Consider the following 14,472-nt stretch of genomic DNA (forward strand, 5'->3'; position numbering starts at 1 on the left):
GTAAGGTACACGTGGTTTGCATTCCTTTCTCCACCGCTCCAATTGTTTGTGCTGTCACAAAAAAGTCGTTTGTTTACGCCTACACCGTTTGCTTCTCTCCTTCTCTCTATTCTTCTTCACCCCTATCTGCCTGCCGTTCTTTTCTCCCAGCCGCTTTGCGCGTTGTCCGGTCTCCTTCGCCTCTGAGAGCGTCGGTCAGGTGCGTCTTTCCCATGGCTTTGTTTGGTTTTGCTGTGTGACTTGGTTTCCTTCTAGGCTCTTCGTTTCTGTAGTTGCGGTGTTCTCGCTTCCTGGGTTCGGAATCGTTCCTCTTGTTTTTCCCCAGTTTTTTTGCTTTCGATTTGTTATCGGTGCCCTATGTTCTGTTTGTTCTTCTTTTCATTAGGCAGAAGTCATCCGATTTTTTCCCTGCTTACGGTTTGCTCTACTCTCGTTTATGTTGGGCTTTCTTATGTCTTGACATCGGCCAGTGATGAGTTACTAGGTTTTGTTTTACCATTGTGTTTATGGTGCTGTTTTGGGTTTTTATAACAAAACTTCAGGAATATTTTTTGGATTATAGTAAGTTCTCGTAGAAATTATTTTACATAGATAAAACAGTTAAATGACAAACCTCGTGTCGCTCAAATCAATGGCGTCTTCACTTCCAAGAAAGCTTTACGCTGGAAGTTTCACCAGATACAAAGCAAACGTGAAAACCTCTTTAGTTTCTTTCTGCACAAAAAGCATCTCATCTGCAGAGAGGGAGGCAGATTCTGATTCTGATTGTGATTTTGAGACAACCTGTCTTTCGTCATCAAATCAGCTGCAATTTACGAGCAATACGGAGTAAATCCTAAAAAACGTTTTGGACTTGGGCATTTACAAGGTGTTTTTTTAATGGTGTTACTCGTCAATCATTTTCAATTGTAGTTTGGCTCTGGTTACAGCCTACATTTTGCATAGAATTTCGAAGTCTTTTGTTGCTGTCCATGTCTTTCTGGTCCAACGCATCCTTGTTCGAATTTCATTTTTGTGCAGCTCGTCCCCGAATCATCTTCTAGACCTAAAGTTAAAGGTAGAAGGTGTATGCGTGACGATGAGTACAATTGAATTGTAAATGTTAAAACAGAACCTTCTTCATTGTTTTTATGTCTGTAGACATGCAGATTACACATATGTTGCATTCGGGACTTGGCACGACATTTAGATAAATGACCACTTAATTATGGACTCGGCATAGCTGAACTAGGTGTGCCTTCTTGACTCTTGTCAACACACCTGAATGCCCCAAATGCACAAAATACTATGCTTTTGGATATGACTTTAGTTTGATCAACTTTTAGGCAGTGTAGACCGCTCTCATTATATTTTATTCATGTTTCTTCTCACCGATTAAAAAGAAACGACCTAACAGTTTAATATGTCTGCATACCAGTTTAACTTACGATAGTGTATTTGGAAATGTTACACGTATAAATTAACATTATTTACATCATCTGTGCTATAAAATTGTTACTCCATACTGGTTAACCGTTGTGATGTTTGATCTGGGCTTCAATTTTGTGTGAAGCAGTCAATATTGATTGGGCAATTGGGACAAGCTCCCATACCAAAGAAATTAAAGAGTGGAAGGATAGTGACTTACTTAAAGCGAGAATAAGTTAGAAGCGGCCAGTTTCCTCCCGGTTGCAACTAAAACACTATAAAAGTGTCACGTGTTCTTCCTTCCACACCTACATAGAACAGCGGCAATGAAAATTGTTATAATTTCTTCTCCCACCGCAGCAGAGCACAGCGGGCAACAAGCAGACTTCGTTTTTTGCTTCTCGGGTTTACTCATGGCTGTCTTTTGGATCTGAATGTTGGAGCAAAATGGACTTTGAGATTTTTCAAAGGATCGGTGATTTTACCCGATATTACTCGATTCAATTGCGAGTTCCTACTCTTGAATACTGCAAATTGGTTGCATTCCTTCTTTGTAAGATGCACGCTTTAGTCATACGCACAAATTTCCGATCAATTGATTATTAGGCAATGATGTGAACTTCAGGTAAAATGCCCAAAAGTGGTAGATGTCTTATTTAAAGCACAATGCATTCTAAGACGCACGTATGCCAGGGTTTTGGTGCGAAATGTCAAAGCTAGGTGCGGTACGTTGAAGTGAATCTCTCAAATTTAAGATACACATGAATCTGGAAATTTGAAGATAAATCAGTGCTTCCTCTGCAACAGAATATGAACTATGTTACATTTCTCTTGCAGTTCATTTTGGATTTAGCACACCACACATTTAAGGGCCATGCTTCAGCCTTCATGGTTAAGGTGAGCCCTTCGTAGAAGGGCTGCGCCTTAGCTTGTATCTTACTTTGTATCAGAATGCAAGGTAGCGTTGAGTCTCACTAAGCTTTCAGTCTAAGTGTTGTCTTTTTAGGTTTTTAATAACTATGATTCTTGCTTGAAATGGATTTGCCTCATTTATGTTGATCTATTTTGCAGTATGCGGTGATCTTGCTACAATCTTGATTCAAACATGAATTTTCTTCTTTCATCATAGCACATCCACTCTGGCAGATAATTATTAATCACCTTATCATTATTATTTAATTTATGTAGGACTACCTAGCCTTGCATATAGAACAAGTATTTATTTGGTGTAAAATTCTTTATTTCGTATTTAATGGTTCATTGCCATTGTGTTTTCTCGGCTCTTGGCAACCTGCACACATACTTAATTCCTCCTTTTTCAGTAATATATAGACCTTTAACGAGCATGATGAGTTATTACTTTACCTTAGATGATCAATTGTTTTACAGGTTTCTTGATTCTGATAAGTTAGTTAATTTTCCCGTGCTTTTGATTACAGCTCCTCCGCTCATTCAACACCTGCCCTCTCATCACTGGAAAAGCAAGACGTGGTCATGATGCTTATCCATAAATCAACAATATGTGCATTTTCTTCTCGCCATTCTTGTTCTTTAACTTCAGTTTTTGTTGATTGTAATTTAATTCTCTCATTCACAGCAACTATATAGGTTCATGACACTCATACAAGCCATGTCAATTCAAGAATTCAACAAGCAAAGGATTTTGCTGTTGTTGAAGCGCATGACAGAGTTATAGAATATTCAACTTCCCATTTGGGAATTATCTTTTCCATGTGATTCAGACTCGGGCAGAACTCGGTGGTTAGCTTGGTGAGATTCTGTCCACTAACAACCCTTAGGTGGAAAAAAAAACCCTGATTTAAGCTTCTTGTTGACTCTCGCGATATTTTCGTGAACTTTCTCATGCACCGACGAGCAAGCCATACCTAGAATTGAAGATGTGGTAATTTGATATACCGTTGTGATATATTTGTAGATGTACTTTTTAAAATATTATAATCTATATATATATAAAAGCAGAGTTTTTGTCAAAAATAGTAATTTCCCGTCAAAATATCATTTCTAAAAAAGAAAGTTTTATTACCAATATTGACATACGTGCACTGCAATAAATGACCGCTTCAATTATTGTATGCATTGATTATATCAATTCATTTAATTCAATTTCGAATTTAATTAAATTTTATATTATTTCAAATGTAATTTATGTATTATATGTTTTTAATTTTTTTATTCAAATTAAAACTAAACTATATTGAAAAAGTAAACTATATTAAAATTTTTGCATTAATTATATCAATCAGTTTAAGTAAAAACTGTATAAATAAATTTAAAATAAAAATGATTGTGATGTTCAGTATCACTCATGAGGTAAATCATCCAAAAATAATTTTTGTTATATTAAGTAATTTACTGTCCAAATTACTTACTAAAAAAAATATAATATTTAATTAGTTTATTTAAATTTTCTAAAAATAAAATTAGTTGAGTGTTATATATATATATATATATATATATATATATATATATGGTACTGTATATCATAATAAATGTCTAAAAATATTTAGTTCATTATTAAAACTGTATATTAATGTATGTATGTATAACTGCTTGAAAATTGAATCTTTCTTAAAAATTACAAACTAAATTAAATTACATTTCAAATTTCAAATCCAGAAATAAAATTTCATCCTGGAAATTATAAACCAAATTCAAATTGTTATTCAAAATTTAAATATGAATTCTGAAATTTTGAAAATGTTTCAAAAATTGTGCTCCATTGAAATTATTTTATTAATTTAAAATTAATGACACATATATATAGATGTAAAGTTATATAATCAAAAAATTTCATCTATATTTTAGATGAACTATTTTTAATTTGGTTTTATTTTTGAGATCTAATATATTTATTTCAATGATAGTATAAAATTATTTTTCTCTTCAATATATTAACTTTAATCTTAGACCAACAATTTTCGAATTATTATAGATTATTAAAAAATAGTCGTAAGTCAATTTAATATAAACTATCATTTTTATTATTTTTTTATTCATGCAAAATAATATAAATAAGAAAAAATTGTTAATTAACATATTTAGAATTAAAATATATGTATGGAATTTGACATATTTAACAGGCAAATTTTGTTTGTTAAATTACTTCAATGTCAAAATTGATTATGGAGTTGTTAGTAGGCTATTATTAATAATCCATGTTAAATAAATTTATATTAAATACCAATTACTTTTTTTTATACTTGAATAAATTTATCTTGTGAGTTATCATTATAAATGTTTCTTTTACAATTAGTATTTTATCTCCAACATAGATCATTCTCTTTAATTATGCAATGACACTAAATTGATCGGGACAAGGTTCGGAAACCATGTTTGGAAGGAAAATTTCTTACTGGAAGTAATGCATGTCATAAAGTGTTTATTCCAAGAATGTCATTGACGCCTTCTTATCTAATGCTTCCTTTTAAATTTCAACAAAGATAGTTCAGTATTCTTTGATTGCATTATATTCAATGATAATCAACAAAAGTCAGGGGCAATCATTGTCTCATATAGGACTTTTTTAAATAACTCTTTTTTTAGTCATGGTCAGTCGTACGCTGCCGTATCTAGAGTTATGAATCCTAAGAGTCTAAAAGTTTTGATATGTGATAGTGATAGCAACCCGAAAAATTCAACAACAAATGTTATATTTACGGAAGTTTTTCAAAATTTGTAATTTATTTTTGTTTTCTAATTGTATGATCTATAATCCATTTAGTTTATTTGTATTTTAGTTTAGATTATTTATCGAAATTAAAACCACATTAAAAGTTTGTTTCATGTTTATCATTTTATTTTGTTATAGTTATTGTTTTCTACATGGCACATAAATTTATATGTGAATACAATATAATTGATAAACACATTATGTAATGTCATTCATTGTCTAATACAAGCGTGATATTAATTTTCAGTCAAAATACAAAAATGGCTCTTTTATTCAATATTTCATTGTTAAGATCTATATGTATATGAAAACAATAAACATTTCACTTTATTAAAAAGTCAAGTTATAGAGAAAGTAAACAAATTATCATATATACTAATTTTAATAATCAATTAGATAAAATAATTGTCCGTGCATCGCATGGGTGAAAAACTAGTTATACGTAATAGCGTAATATTTCATAACTCAGCTGTGATTTTAATATATTGCTTGAGCATGTTGTTTGACATACTACAAGAAAATAAATCACACGTGTAGTGCACACATAAATATAAAATAATTTCTTTTTAGAAATATATATATAACAAAAAAATTGCTAAAATAATTATTTTAATAAATAGTTTTTTATTAATAAATTTATCTAGCGAATTCTATTGAACCAAAACTTTGAAACACGATTAATAATTTTTGTTGAAATTATCAAATATGATGTTTGAATCTATTCTTGTATATTATTTTTATTTTTAATAGAGTTTAAAGTCTCAAATTTAGTTGATGATAAGTTTTTTTTGTCTTAATAAATAGAAGTGCAAGTGTAAAATACACTTAATATATTAATAAAATCATGCTTTCTTGGGAAGTTCCAAAAAAAGGTTATTAGATGATTTTTAACACTACCTTTGAAAATATATTATAATAAGTTGAGTTTGTTTTGGAAATATGTGTTGAACTCTTAAATAAAAAAACATAGGCTGTTATTTCTTAATATATATTTAGAAAGCTTATTATAAAGTTTTAAAATTAAATTACTAAAAGATAAAACATACATGTTTATGGGTGTTTCTTTTTAATGGACGCAATAAATTTTTGTATTAATAAACCCAACACTATATATATACATATATATATTTATATTTAATTTAAACAGATATTCGGGTCGGGTGTGGGTCGGATTATATCATACCCGCCTCTATACTCAAATCCGAAAATCCCTATACCCAATTACCCAATTATTTAATCGAGTCTAAAAATTTCTCGTACTCTATTCTATTCGAGTCGGATATCGGATCCGAGTTCGGAAGAAATTGCCATCCCTGCAGTGTTCACGTTTTCCCATTAATCCAACAAAATCCGGCACAGTTGCAGGCTGGCAGCTATGGCCGCACACACCGTCCTCTCCTCCGCCCGAGCAGTACACCATTTTCTTCTCTTTCCTGTTCCCTCCAAAACCAACAATTCTTCATCACTCCCTCTCCATTCTTCCTTCCAAGGCGTCGCTCTTAAAACCGACGTCCGTCCTTTATTTTCTCCCTCTGCCGCCGCGGCAGCTCTGAAGCCGCTTACAGTTGTAGCTTCCTCCAAGAAAGCTGTTGCCGTTCTCAAAGGGACCTCCTCTGTTGCAGGCGTAGTCACTCTCTCCCAAGAAAGCGATGGTCGTCTCGTCTCTCTTTCTGTTGTAATTACATTTCCGCTATTTTTTTTTATTTTTTCTCACATATGCAGATTTTTCTTACAAGATTTTATCGTTTGTGCTCAAACTCCTTAGCTGTTTCTTGATGTGGGATTTGAAAAATCGTGAATTCGAGGCCCTCTAATCAATTCTCTACATGTTTGTAATTTGACACTTTGCTTATACTTTCTGGGCTGTCTTTTTTTGTTGTTTTAGGTCCTACTACAGTCAAAGTTCGTGTGACTGGACTTGCACCAGGGAAACATGGCTTTCATCTGGTGAGTATAAATTATGCTTCATATATTCTTTTAGCTAATGAGTTAAGGAATACTTCTGAATTTGATGTCGTGAATCTGAGTTGTGTTTTCTTATTTCGGCTGTATAGCACGAGTTTGGTGACACTACAAATGGATGTATATCAACAGGTTAGAGACTTAAGTTTCTATTCTCTTTCAAACCTTAGGTAACTTGAAACACTTGTTTGTATGTGCGTTTTTTGTCAAGTTGTTGAAAATTGATGCTGTTTGATGTTACATAGGACCACATTTTAATCCAAAAGGTTCGACACATGGAGCTCCTGAGGATGAAGTTCGACATGCGGGCGACCTGGGAAACATAGTTGCTAATGCTGAAGGTATCTTAAATGGTCTTTTGTATTCGCCGATGAATTCCTATGGGTTTTGCAGTTAATTGTTTATTGTTATGTGAGTGATGTAGGTGTGGCAGAAGCGACAATAGTGGATGCTCAGGTAATTTTTTAGATAAGCACGTGCATCAGACCATTAAGTTTTGATGAAGGGAGCAACCTAGTGTATTTTGAAGTCAACATTCACTGATCTAAAAAAATAGATATCATCATGTATGTTATCTTACAATTTTGAGAGCTTTCATCTTCAAGTTTGTGGTACCTAATGACATTTTTGTATTTGAAATGTAAAGATACCATTGAGCGGTACAAACTCTGTGGTTGGAAGGGCTTTCGTGGTTCATGAGCTTGAGGATGATCTTGGAAAGGGTAATTTTTTTTCTATCATTATACTGGTGTTTAATTTCTATCTGGATTGATCTTTCATCAGAGTCACTTTATTTACATACCTTGCTACATACTTTTGGATGCAGGTGGTCATGAACTTAGCCTCAGCACCGGCAATGCTGGTGGTCGTTTGGCATGTGGTACGCATGTTTTCTTACGTTGATATGTTGTTTTTTGAATGCTTAAGCTTTACATATTCTTGAATATTAGCAGGTTATATTGTTGACTTCAATATTTTTTGTGGATTGTTGAAAACCCAAATAAGCAATTTGTTTTGGGCCCATGCAAAGGATCGAGTTATGGGGCGTTGAAGCGATCGATCATTCATTTCCGTTAATGCCTTCGATTCCTTCTCTCCCTATTGTGAATGTTTGTAAATGATTAGGGGCTCGAAATGAGAGAACCTCACGATCTCATAATTTTTTGTTAAAAATGAAAGCTTAGCTACTGTGTTATTCCATTTGCCTTCTTTGAATACAAGGATCATCCCCTATCACTAGAAATTCAGAAGAAACCAACCAAGATAACTATCCATATTTGCTACAATACCCACATGGGATAATGGCTTATATAAAAAATTAACAGACCGATAAGCTAATAAACTGATAAGCGAATTAAAAGTGTTACGGGCCTGGTGTGAGGCCGAGGCCCCAACATCACTCCCCTACTTAAGAGTGTGGCTGTCCTCAAACTCGAAACCTGGATGCCGGTTGGTCTGGATCCTCCATGTTAGTTACACCCTCTACGGGCTCAACCACCATTTCTTGCCAAAACAATTTCTTACAGCGATGTCGTGGGTTTTAGGGTCCATCGCAATTGAAGCCGAGGCCTTGTGCTCGGTTGTCTTCTATTTCCGTACGTGACAAACGTTTGATGACTGGGGAATAACACCACTTTGGTTCTCCTGAAGGAGTATGATTTAGTTGCTGCTGCCCATGTTTGCGTTCATACAATCGAGCGAGCTGCGTGGAAGTGATCAAGTATAGGGGTTTCTGAATTTGTACATCGATGGTGATTGATTCTTGTAAGCCGCTAACAAAAATGTTCACTTCCACTTGAAAGTTCGTCTCCGTGTTCGGATTCAGCGTCTTCTATCTCCGTTCTTCGCATTCCGTCTTCCGTGCGCTCTGAATTTTTCTCCCTTATGTTCTGTTATGTCGGCTGTCACCTTGTTTTCTTAATTCCCTTCCTTTTAAAGCCCACGTTGAAACCTAAGAAGTCTGGAAATCGCGTCGCGCGCATATGCGCGGGTCCTTCTGTAAATGGGTTTCTTCTCACGCGCATATGCGCGCCCAAGCTCCGTGCATATGCGCGAAGTCCTCTGTTTGTCATCTGGGATTCCTTCTTGCCCGCATATGCGCGCCCCTGACTCGCGCATATGCGCGCGTCTCGCTTCCTTCAGAGCTGGGCCATGCTCACCAATTTCTTCTAATCGTCATTTTCGCTCCTTTTCACGCCCATGTTGTAGCCTTACTTAGAATCCTGCCAGCACACCCAAACATAACAAAAAAATGCATAACCGCCCAAGAAACTAACAATCTATACGAATTATAAGGATAATTTAAGTGCACAAATTGCACTTATCAAATCCCCCCAAACTTGAACTTTTGCTAGTCCCGAGCAAAAATAACAATAAGCTTCATGGAAGAAATAACGCTGACAACTAAAGTCATGGATATGCAAAAGTGATATTGGCCTCCGACTCATCTATTTTCATCTAATTCACGATTACTCAAAAGTCACGTGCGTGCGTGTGTGCTATGTCAATGCCCATTTACCCAATCAACTGCTCAAATAGATTCACAACGCTTATAAACTCAAGAGATTTTCAATTCAGTTTAACCCACACTTCATTAACATACAGATTTACTTGCACAGATCACAAAAGACTTTATTGGTGATTATTTGGTTCATAAGATATTCAACACAAGTATACCAAAGATGAAGTCACACAATGAGATCCTTCCATGCACATTCTATACTCGTTAACCGTGTTTATCAGGTATCCATAAGTTTGAGTTGAACAACTTTTCTCCATTAGTATATTGGATAAATGTGACAAGGTTAATAGGTCTTGTAAGCTTGTAACGTTAGGCTATGGCTGCAATAGAAGGTATGAAAATCAAAATTTGATAGAAACAATCAAATTTTCATCATTTCTCTTTTATTTTATTCACCATCACTTTATTGTTTTCTTCCCAATCATATCCTCTATTTCCCATATTTTTTTCTTTTCACCACTTTTTGATTCCTTCCTTTGATTGTTTTTCTTCTTTTTGTCTCTTTTTGAACTCTTTTTTGCACATTCGGTTTTTCTTTTTCTTTTCAAGGAGTATTTTGAATCATTACAACACCAATGAACTTATTTCTCTCAAAATTTAGGTAGGACTCTAAGTGTATAAGCTTCATTAGGAAGTTGTTGTGAGATGTAAAATAGATACAAGTAGGGGCTAATTGTATGTCATCGACACACCACTTGATTTTTTTAGCAGGCTCAAAATGGGACACTAGGGATATTTCATGTTGATTTGGTAGGCTCAAAGGCTCAAACAATTCCAAAGATTGCCTAAATCATTCCTATGTCACATATTATCCGTATTTCGCCTCGAAAAGTGTTCAAGCAAGTTCTAGATTTCCGTCAATCCATTAGTCAACTCGTACAAACGAATCACATGCATTTTTCAATAAAACAAATATATGAAATAGGTGCACAAAGAAAAATCAAGCATCTCAATCTATTCAAGGTTTAATGGGCTAACAAACGATAATAACAATGAAAATAGGTATCAGTTAATGTCATGTGAGAAATACTATAATTTCTGTGTTTGCAAAGGTATCAGTTAATGTCATGTGAGAAATACTATAATTCAGATCTATATTGTCTTTTTAGCATCACAAGTATGTAAATTGTCTCTAAGCATTGATAGTATCGATAAACATGGCCGTGCAAAGATATTTGTGACTCCCAAGTTATCATGAATACATGTATGCATTAAAACCACGATTTCATTTTCATCATTGGCCACACAATGACGTATCCATGACTTTTCCTAACAATTCTAGTATGCTCCTACGAAATACGAAAATTCTAGCTACTGTGCAGAAAATAACTAACAACGAATTTAAATAACAATGAATTAAAAACTCAGACAATCAAGATGCAAGCAAATTGACCCCACCAAACTTACCGTATGCATTGTCCTCAATGTATAAACATGAAAGAACGGAACAATCATACCTCTCACGACGAGCGTCAGTGCTCGCCGTCACCATCGTTGTCATCCTCATCCATGTGCTGGGGTGGGGCCTGTAGAGCAGGTCCCAGGTACTGGGGTGGCCATACAGGTGGCTGGGGAAACATCGGATCATCTGGACTTATAGGTGGAAACCGCTGAGCGAGCGCGGAAGTGAAGTCCAACATATATCCCATGACTGCTCAACCAGAATAATTTCTTTCGAATGGGGGCCTTCGGCTTTAGCACTGGTTCATCAGGGGCCCATGATATGTCGGCTTGTCGGCATAGCTCGGTAACAATATGAGGACAAGGAAGAGCAATTGTGGCTAACCCTACGCCGGCATTATCCATAGATGATTTTCCCCAAATCAACAGATTTCCCTATCATAATAACATAGACCAATACAGCTTTGTCTTTGGTCACATCATAATAGTGTGAGGATGGGAGAATCCGGGCCAATACAAAGGATGTCCAAGCACTTGCATTAGGGTCCATGTCGGATTTCTTTAAGAAATAGACCCGCTCGAGCTCATTTTCCAGGTAGTGCCGGCTTGACATATGGTCCGGATGACTTCTGTATAATCAACCCTCGTTTCGGAGAATTCACTGTACTCGTCATGGTCGAAGCTGGGCATCTGAAATATCATATGGATCGTTCGAGAGTCGAACGACACCAGTTGACCTTGCACCAAGACTTTAGACTCGTCATGCCGAATCCGGATGTTTGCATAGAATTTTCGCACAACCGAGATAACGGCATCCAAAGGGTGTTGAGCGAATTCAACCCATCCTCCACGTTCCAGTTCCTCTATTATAACACCACTTGGAATTGACAAATTGAATCTCTTTCTGGGATGATGGCCCTTGTCATAGAGCTATTATATACTTGTTGGGCCTCCTCATTCCAAAATCTATGAGAATCAAAACTTGAGGAGGAAATGACACATTTTTTCGATTGCTTTTTCGGCGCCATGTAATCAATAATCCAATGCTCACACTCACACACTGAATTCAAATAATCGAGTAGCAGAGCAAATATAATCTCACCACACCAACAAATCCGGTTAGCAACACAATGCACAAATCCAGTCACAAATTGCTTTAGAACAATTTTTTTTCCCTTCTTTACTCCGGCGGCGGCATTGGTGTGGTGGTCGGCCGACGGCGGCATTGGTGTGGTGGTCGGCCGACGGCGGCGGTGGTCGGCTGTCAGTAGGCGGCGGCGGCTGCGGTATTCCGGCGGTCGGCCGGTAGTAGGCGGCAGCGACTGTCGACGGTCAGCGGCAGTGGTCGGCCGGTGGTCGGTCGTGGCAGTGAGTTTGAATATAAGAGAAGGGTAAAATTGAAAAAATAGGATGAATTATGAGTTGGATAAATAATCCTAAGGGGGTGAGGAGTGATTATTTTATCACACCTTATACAACCTAATCATTTATAGGAAGGGATTGAGTTGGTTAAATAAAAATTGTACCAAACGCTTGACTAGGTGGGTTAAACAATCATAAACACACCTAATCCCATGAACCAAACGCCCCCTAAGAGTGATCCGCCCCTGACTGACCATATTGTTTCTTATTTCTTGAATAAATGTGATATGCTATCGTGTTTTAGAGAAGAAAAAGGAATGTAATAGTGCTGTGAGGCTAGTTGCTATAAATACATTCATTTTATAACAGTGGACTTCATTCCGATACTGACCATGTTCCTTCCATATTGAACATGCAGGTGTTGTTGGCTTAACTCCCCTGTAAACTTCGCTTGAAATCATCACTCAGGCTTGCTCTATGTAACTAATCTTCCTGTGATTTATATAGAGATGGCGACGAGTTTACATTTCTAGACGGTTGTTGTCATTTTGCCTGGTATACAAATGAAATAAAATACCCATGTAAGGGAATTCTCTGAAAGTAACGATCTTCGTTATTTTCCCATGGTCGACGTTCTTATATGCCAATTTTAAAGTTTGTGACTGGTCCACATTGAATCTGTAATTCTTGGAAAAAACTGTTGAATTACATTAGAGATTGCCTGACGTGAATCAATCTATGAACGGATTCTGCACCAAATGAAATACAAATTGTGTAGTTTTTAATGTAAGGAGCTAAATTGTTTTTGGTTTACACACATATATAGACTACACAATTTGTATTTCATCTGGTCCATAATGTTTAAGCTGCGAGAAAAGATCACCAGAATAATTTCTTTCGAAAATGCAGTTGAGCCAAAAACATCCATTACCATATGTTTAAGCTGGTTTCGATTAGTTTGAACAATGTCAAAGCAAAATGGGGAGGTTGGGAGTGGACATAAATTGTTGTCATACCTTAAATAGAGCACAACGAAGAGCGGTTATGGGATGATGATGTTTCTCCACTTGTTTGTTCGTATTTTCAGAATCATACACTTGTGTGTTTTTTTTTTTTTTGAGTAATTACAGGGGAGGTGGATCGATCTTGAGTTGTCAGCTATTCTGGCCTTGGGTCCCTACGTAGCACAAGTATGGGTGACCAATGCCAACATGGATGATCCGTCGTCCCAACATGGAAATGCTATTTTTTTTTCCCTTTTCTTCGGATTTCTCTAAATAACATTTCTTTTTATAAGAGTCGCTAATTCTCCGCCACACCGTACTCTTGTTATGGGCGAGAGAAAACCGGTTAAACCCAATCGAACTAGTTCAGAATTTTTGGTTCGATTGATTCGGAATTTGGTTTTTATTTTTATAAATTATCGGTTAAATTAGTTTTGTTTGGTTATTGATAGACATGCTTATCGGGTCCATCGGACCGGTTCCGGACCGGTTCCTACCGGTTCTCGGTCCGGTAAGTTCGGAACCGGTCTGAACCGGTAAGGAACCGGTTCCAAGGAGAAATATTTGGAACCAATCCAAACCTAGACCGGTTCGGGCTTTTATAAACCGGTTCCGGTTCGGGTCGAACCGGTTCCGAACTTAATTTATTATATTTATTATATAATTAAAATAAAAATTATTAAGGGACAATTTTTTATTTAATATTTCGGTGCAAATAAATGTGCATTACATTTAAAAAAATTTAACAACATAACTTAAACATTTATTTTTACAATTGAACATCTAAAATTCATCACAATTTATTAAAATATATTTTGAATATTCTGGATCTTCGTCGGAGCTTGAACTTTGAAATTCGTCGATCGCGCCAGATGTCCTATTCATTTTTTCTGCAGCAAACCAATCTTGTAGGCATGTTAGCATGGAAAATGTTTCTGGCTTTAAATTAGTTCTTTGATCACCAATGATCCTTCCACATACTGAAAATGTTGATTCGGAAGCAACACTTGAACTTTGAATTGGTAGGACATCTCTTGCGATTGCAGCTAAAACTGGATAAAGTTTAGAATTTACTTTCCACCAATCAAGAACATCGAAATTCTACGTCGTCTCAATATATTGGC

The 14,472-nt window shown here is 35.8% G+C and overlaps 1 protein-coding gene and 1 long non-coding RNA gene across 2 annotated transcripts; both read left to right on the forward strand.

The window, feature by feature from the left end:
• LOC140823163 (uncharacterized) lies at positions 1–3,369 on the forward strand. The gene is made up of 3 exons (XR_012116163.1): positions 1–2,365; positions 2,847–2,929; positions 3,005–3,369. It is a non-coding gene; the product is annotated as an uncharacterized lncRNA (long non-coding RNA).
• Positions 3,370–6,397: 3,028 nt separating this feature from the next.
• Positions 6,398–12,968, forward strand: LOC140823164 (superoxide dismutase [Cu-Zn], chloroplastic-like). Its single transcript, XM_073184348.1, has 8 exons — positions 6,398–6,750; positions 6,984–7,045; positions 7,153–7,192; positions 7,306–7,401; positions 7,485–7,516; positions 7,707–7,782; positions 7,887–7,940; positions 12,763–12,968. The coding sequence occupies exons 1-8, from the start codon at positions 6,474–6,476 to the stop codon at positions 12,786–12,788; spliced, it is 663 nt and encodes a 220-aa protein (XP_073040449.1). The 5' UTR covers positions 6,398–6,473; the 3' UTR covers positions 12,789–12,968.
• The last annotated feature ends 1,504 nt before the right edge of the window (positions 12,969–14,472 follow it).

The sequence above is a fragment of the Primulina eburnea genome, chromosome 2, assembly GCF_022965805.1.
Source record: "Primulina eburnea isolate SZY01 chromosome 2, ASM2296580v1, whole genome shotgun sequence".
NCBI classification, from domain to species: domain Eukaryota; kingdom Viridiplantae; phylum Streptophyta; class Magnoliopsida; order Lamiales; family Gesneriaceae; genus Primulina; species Primulina eburnea.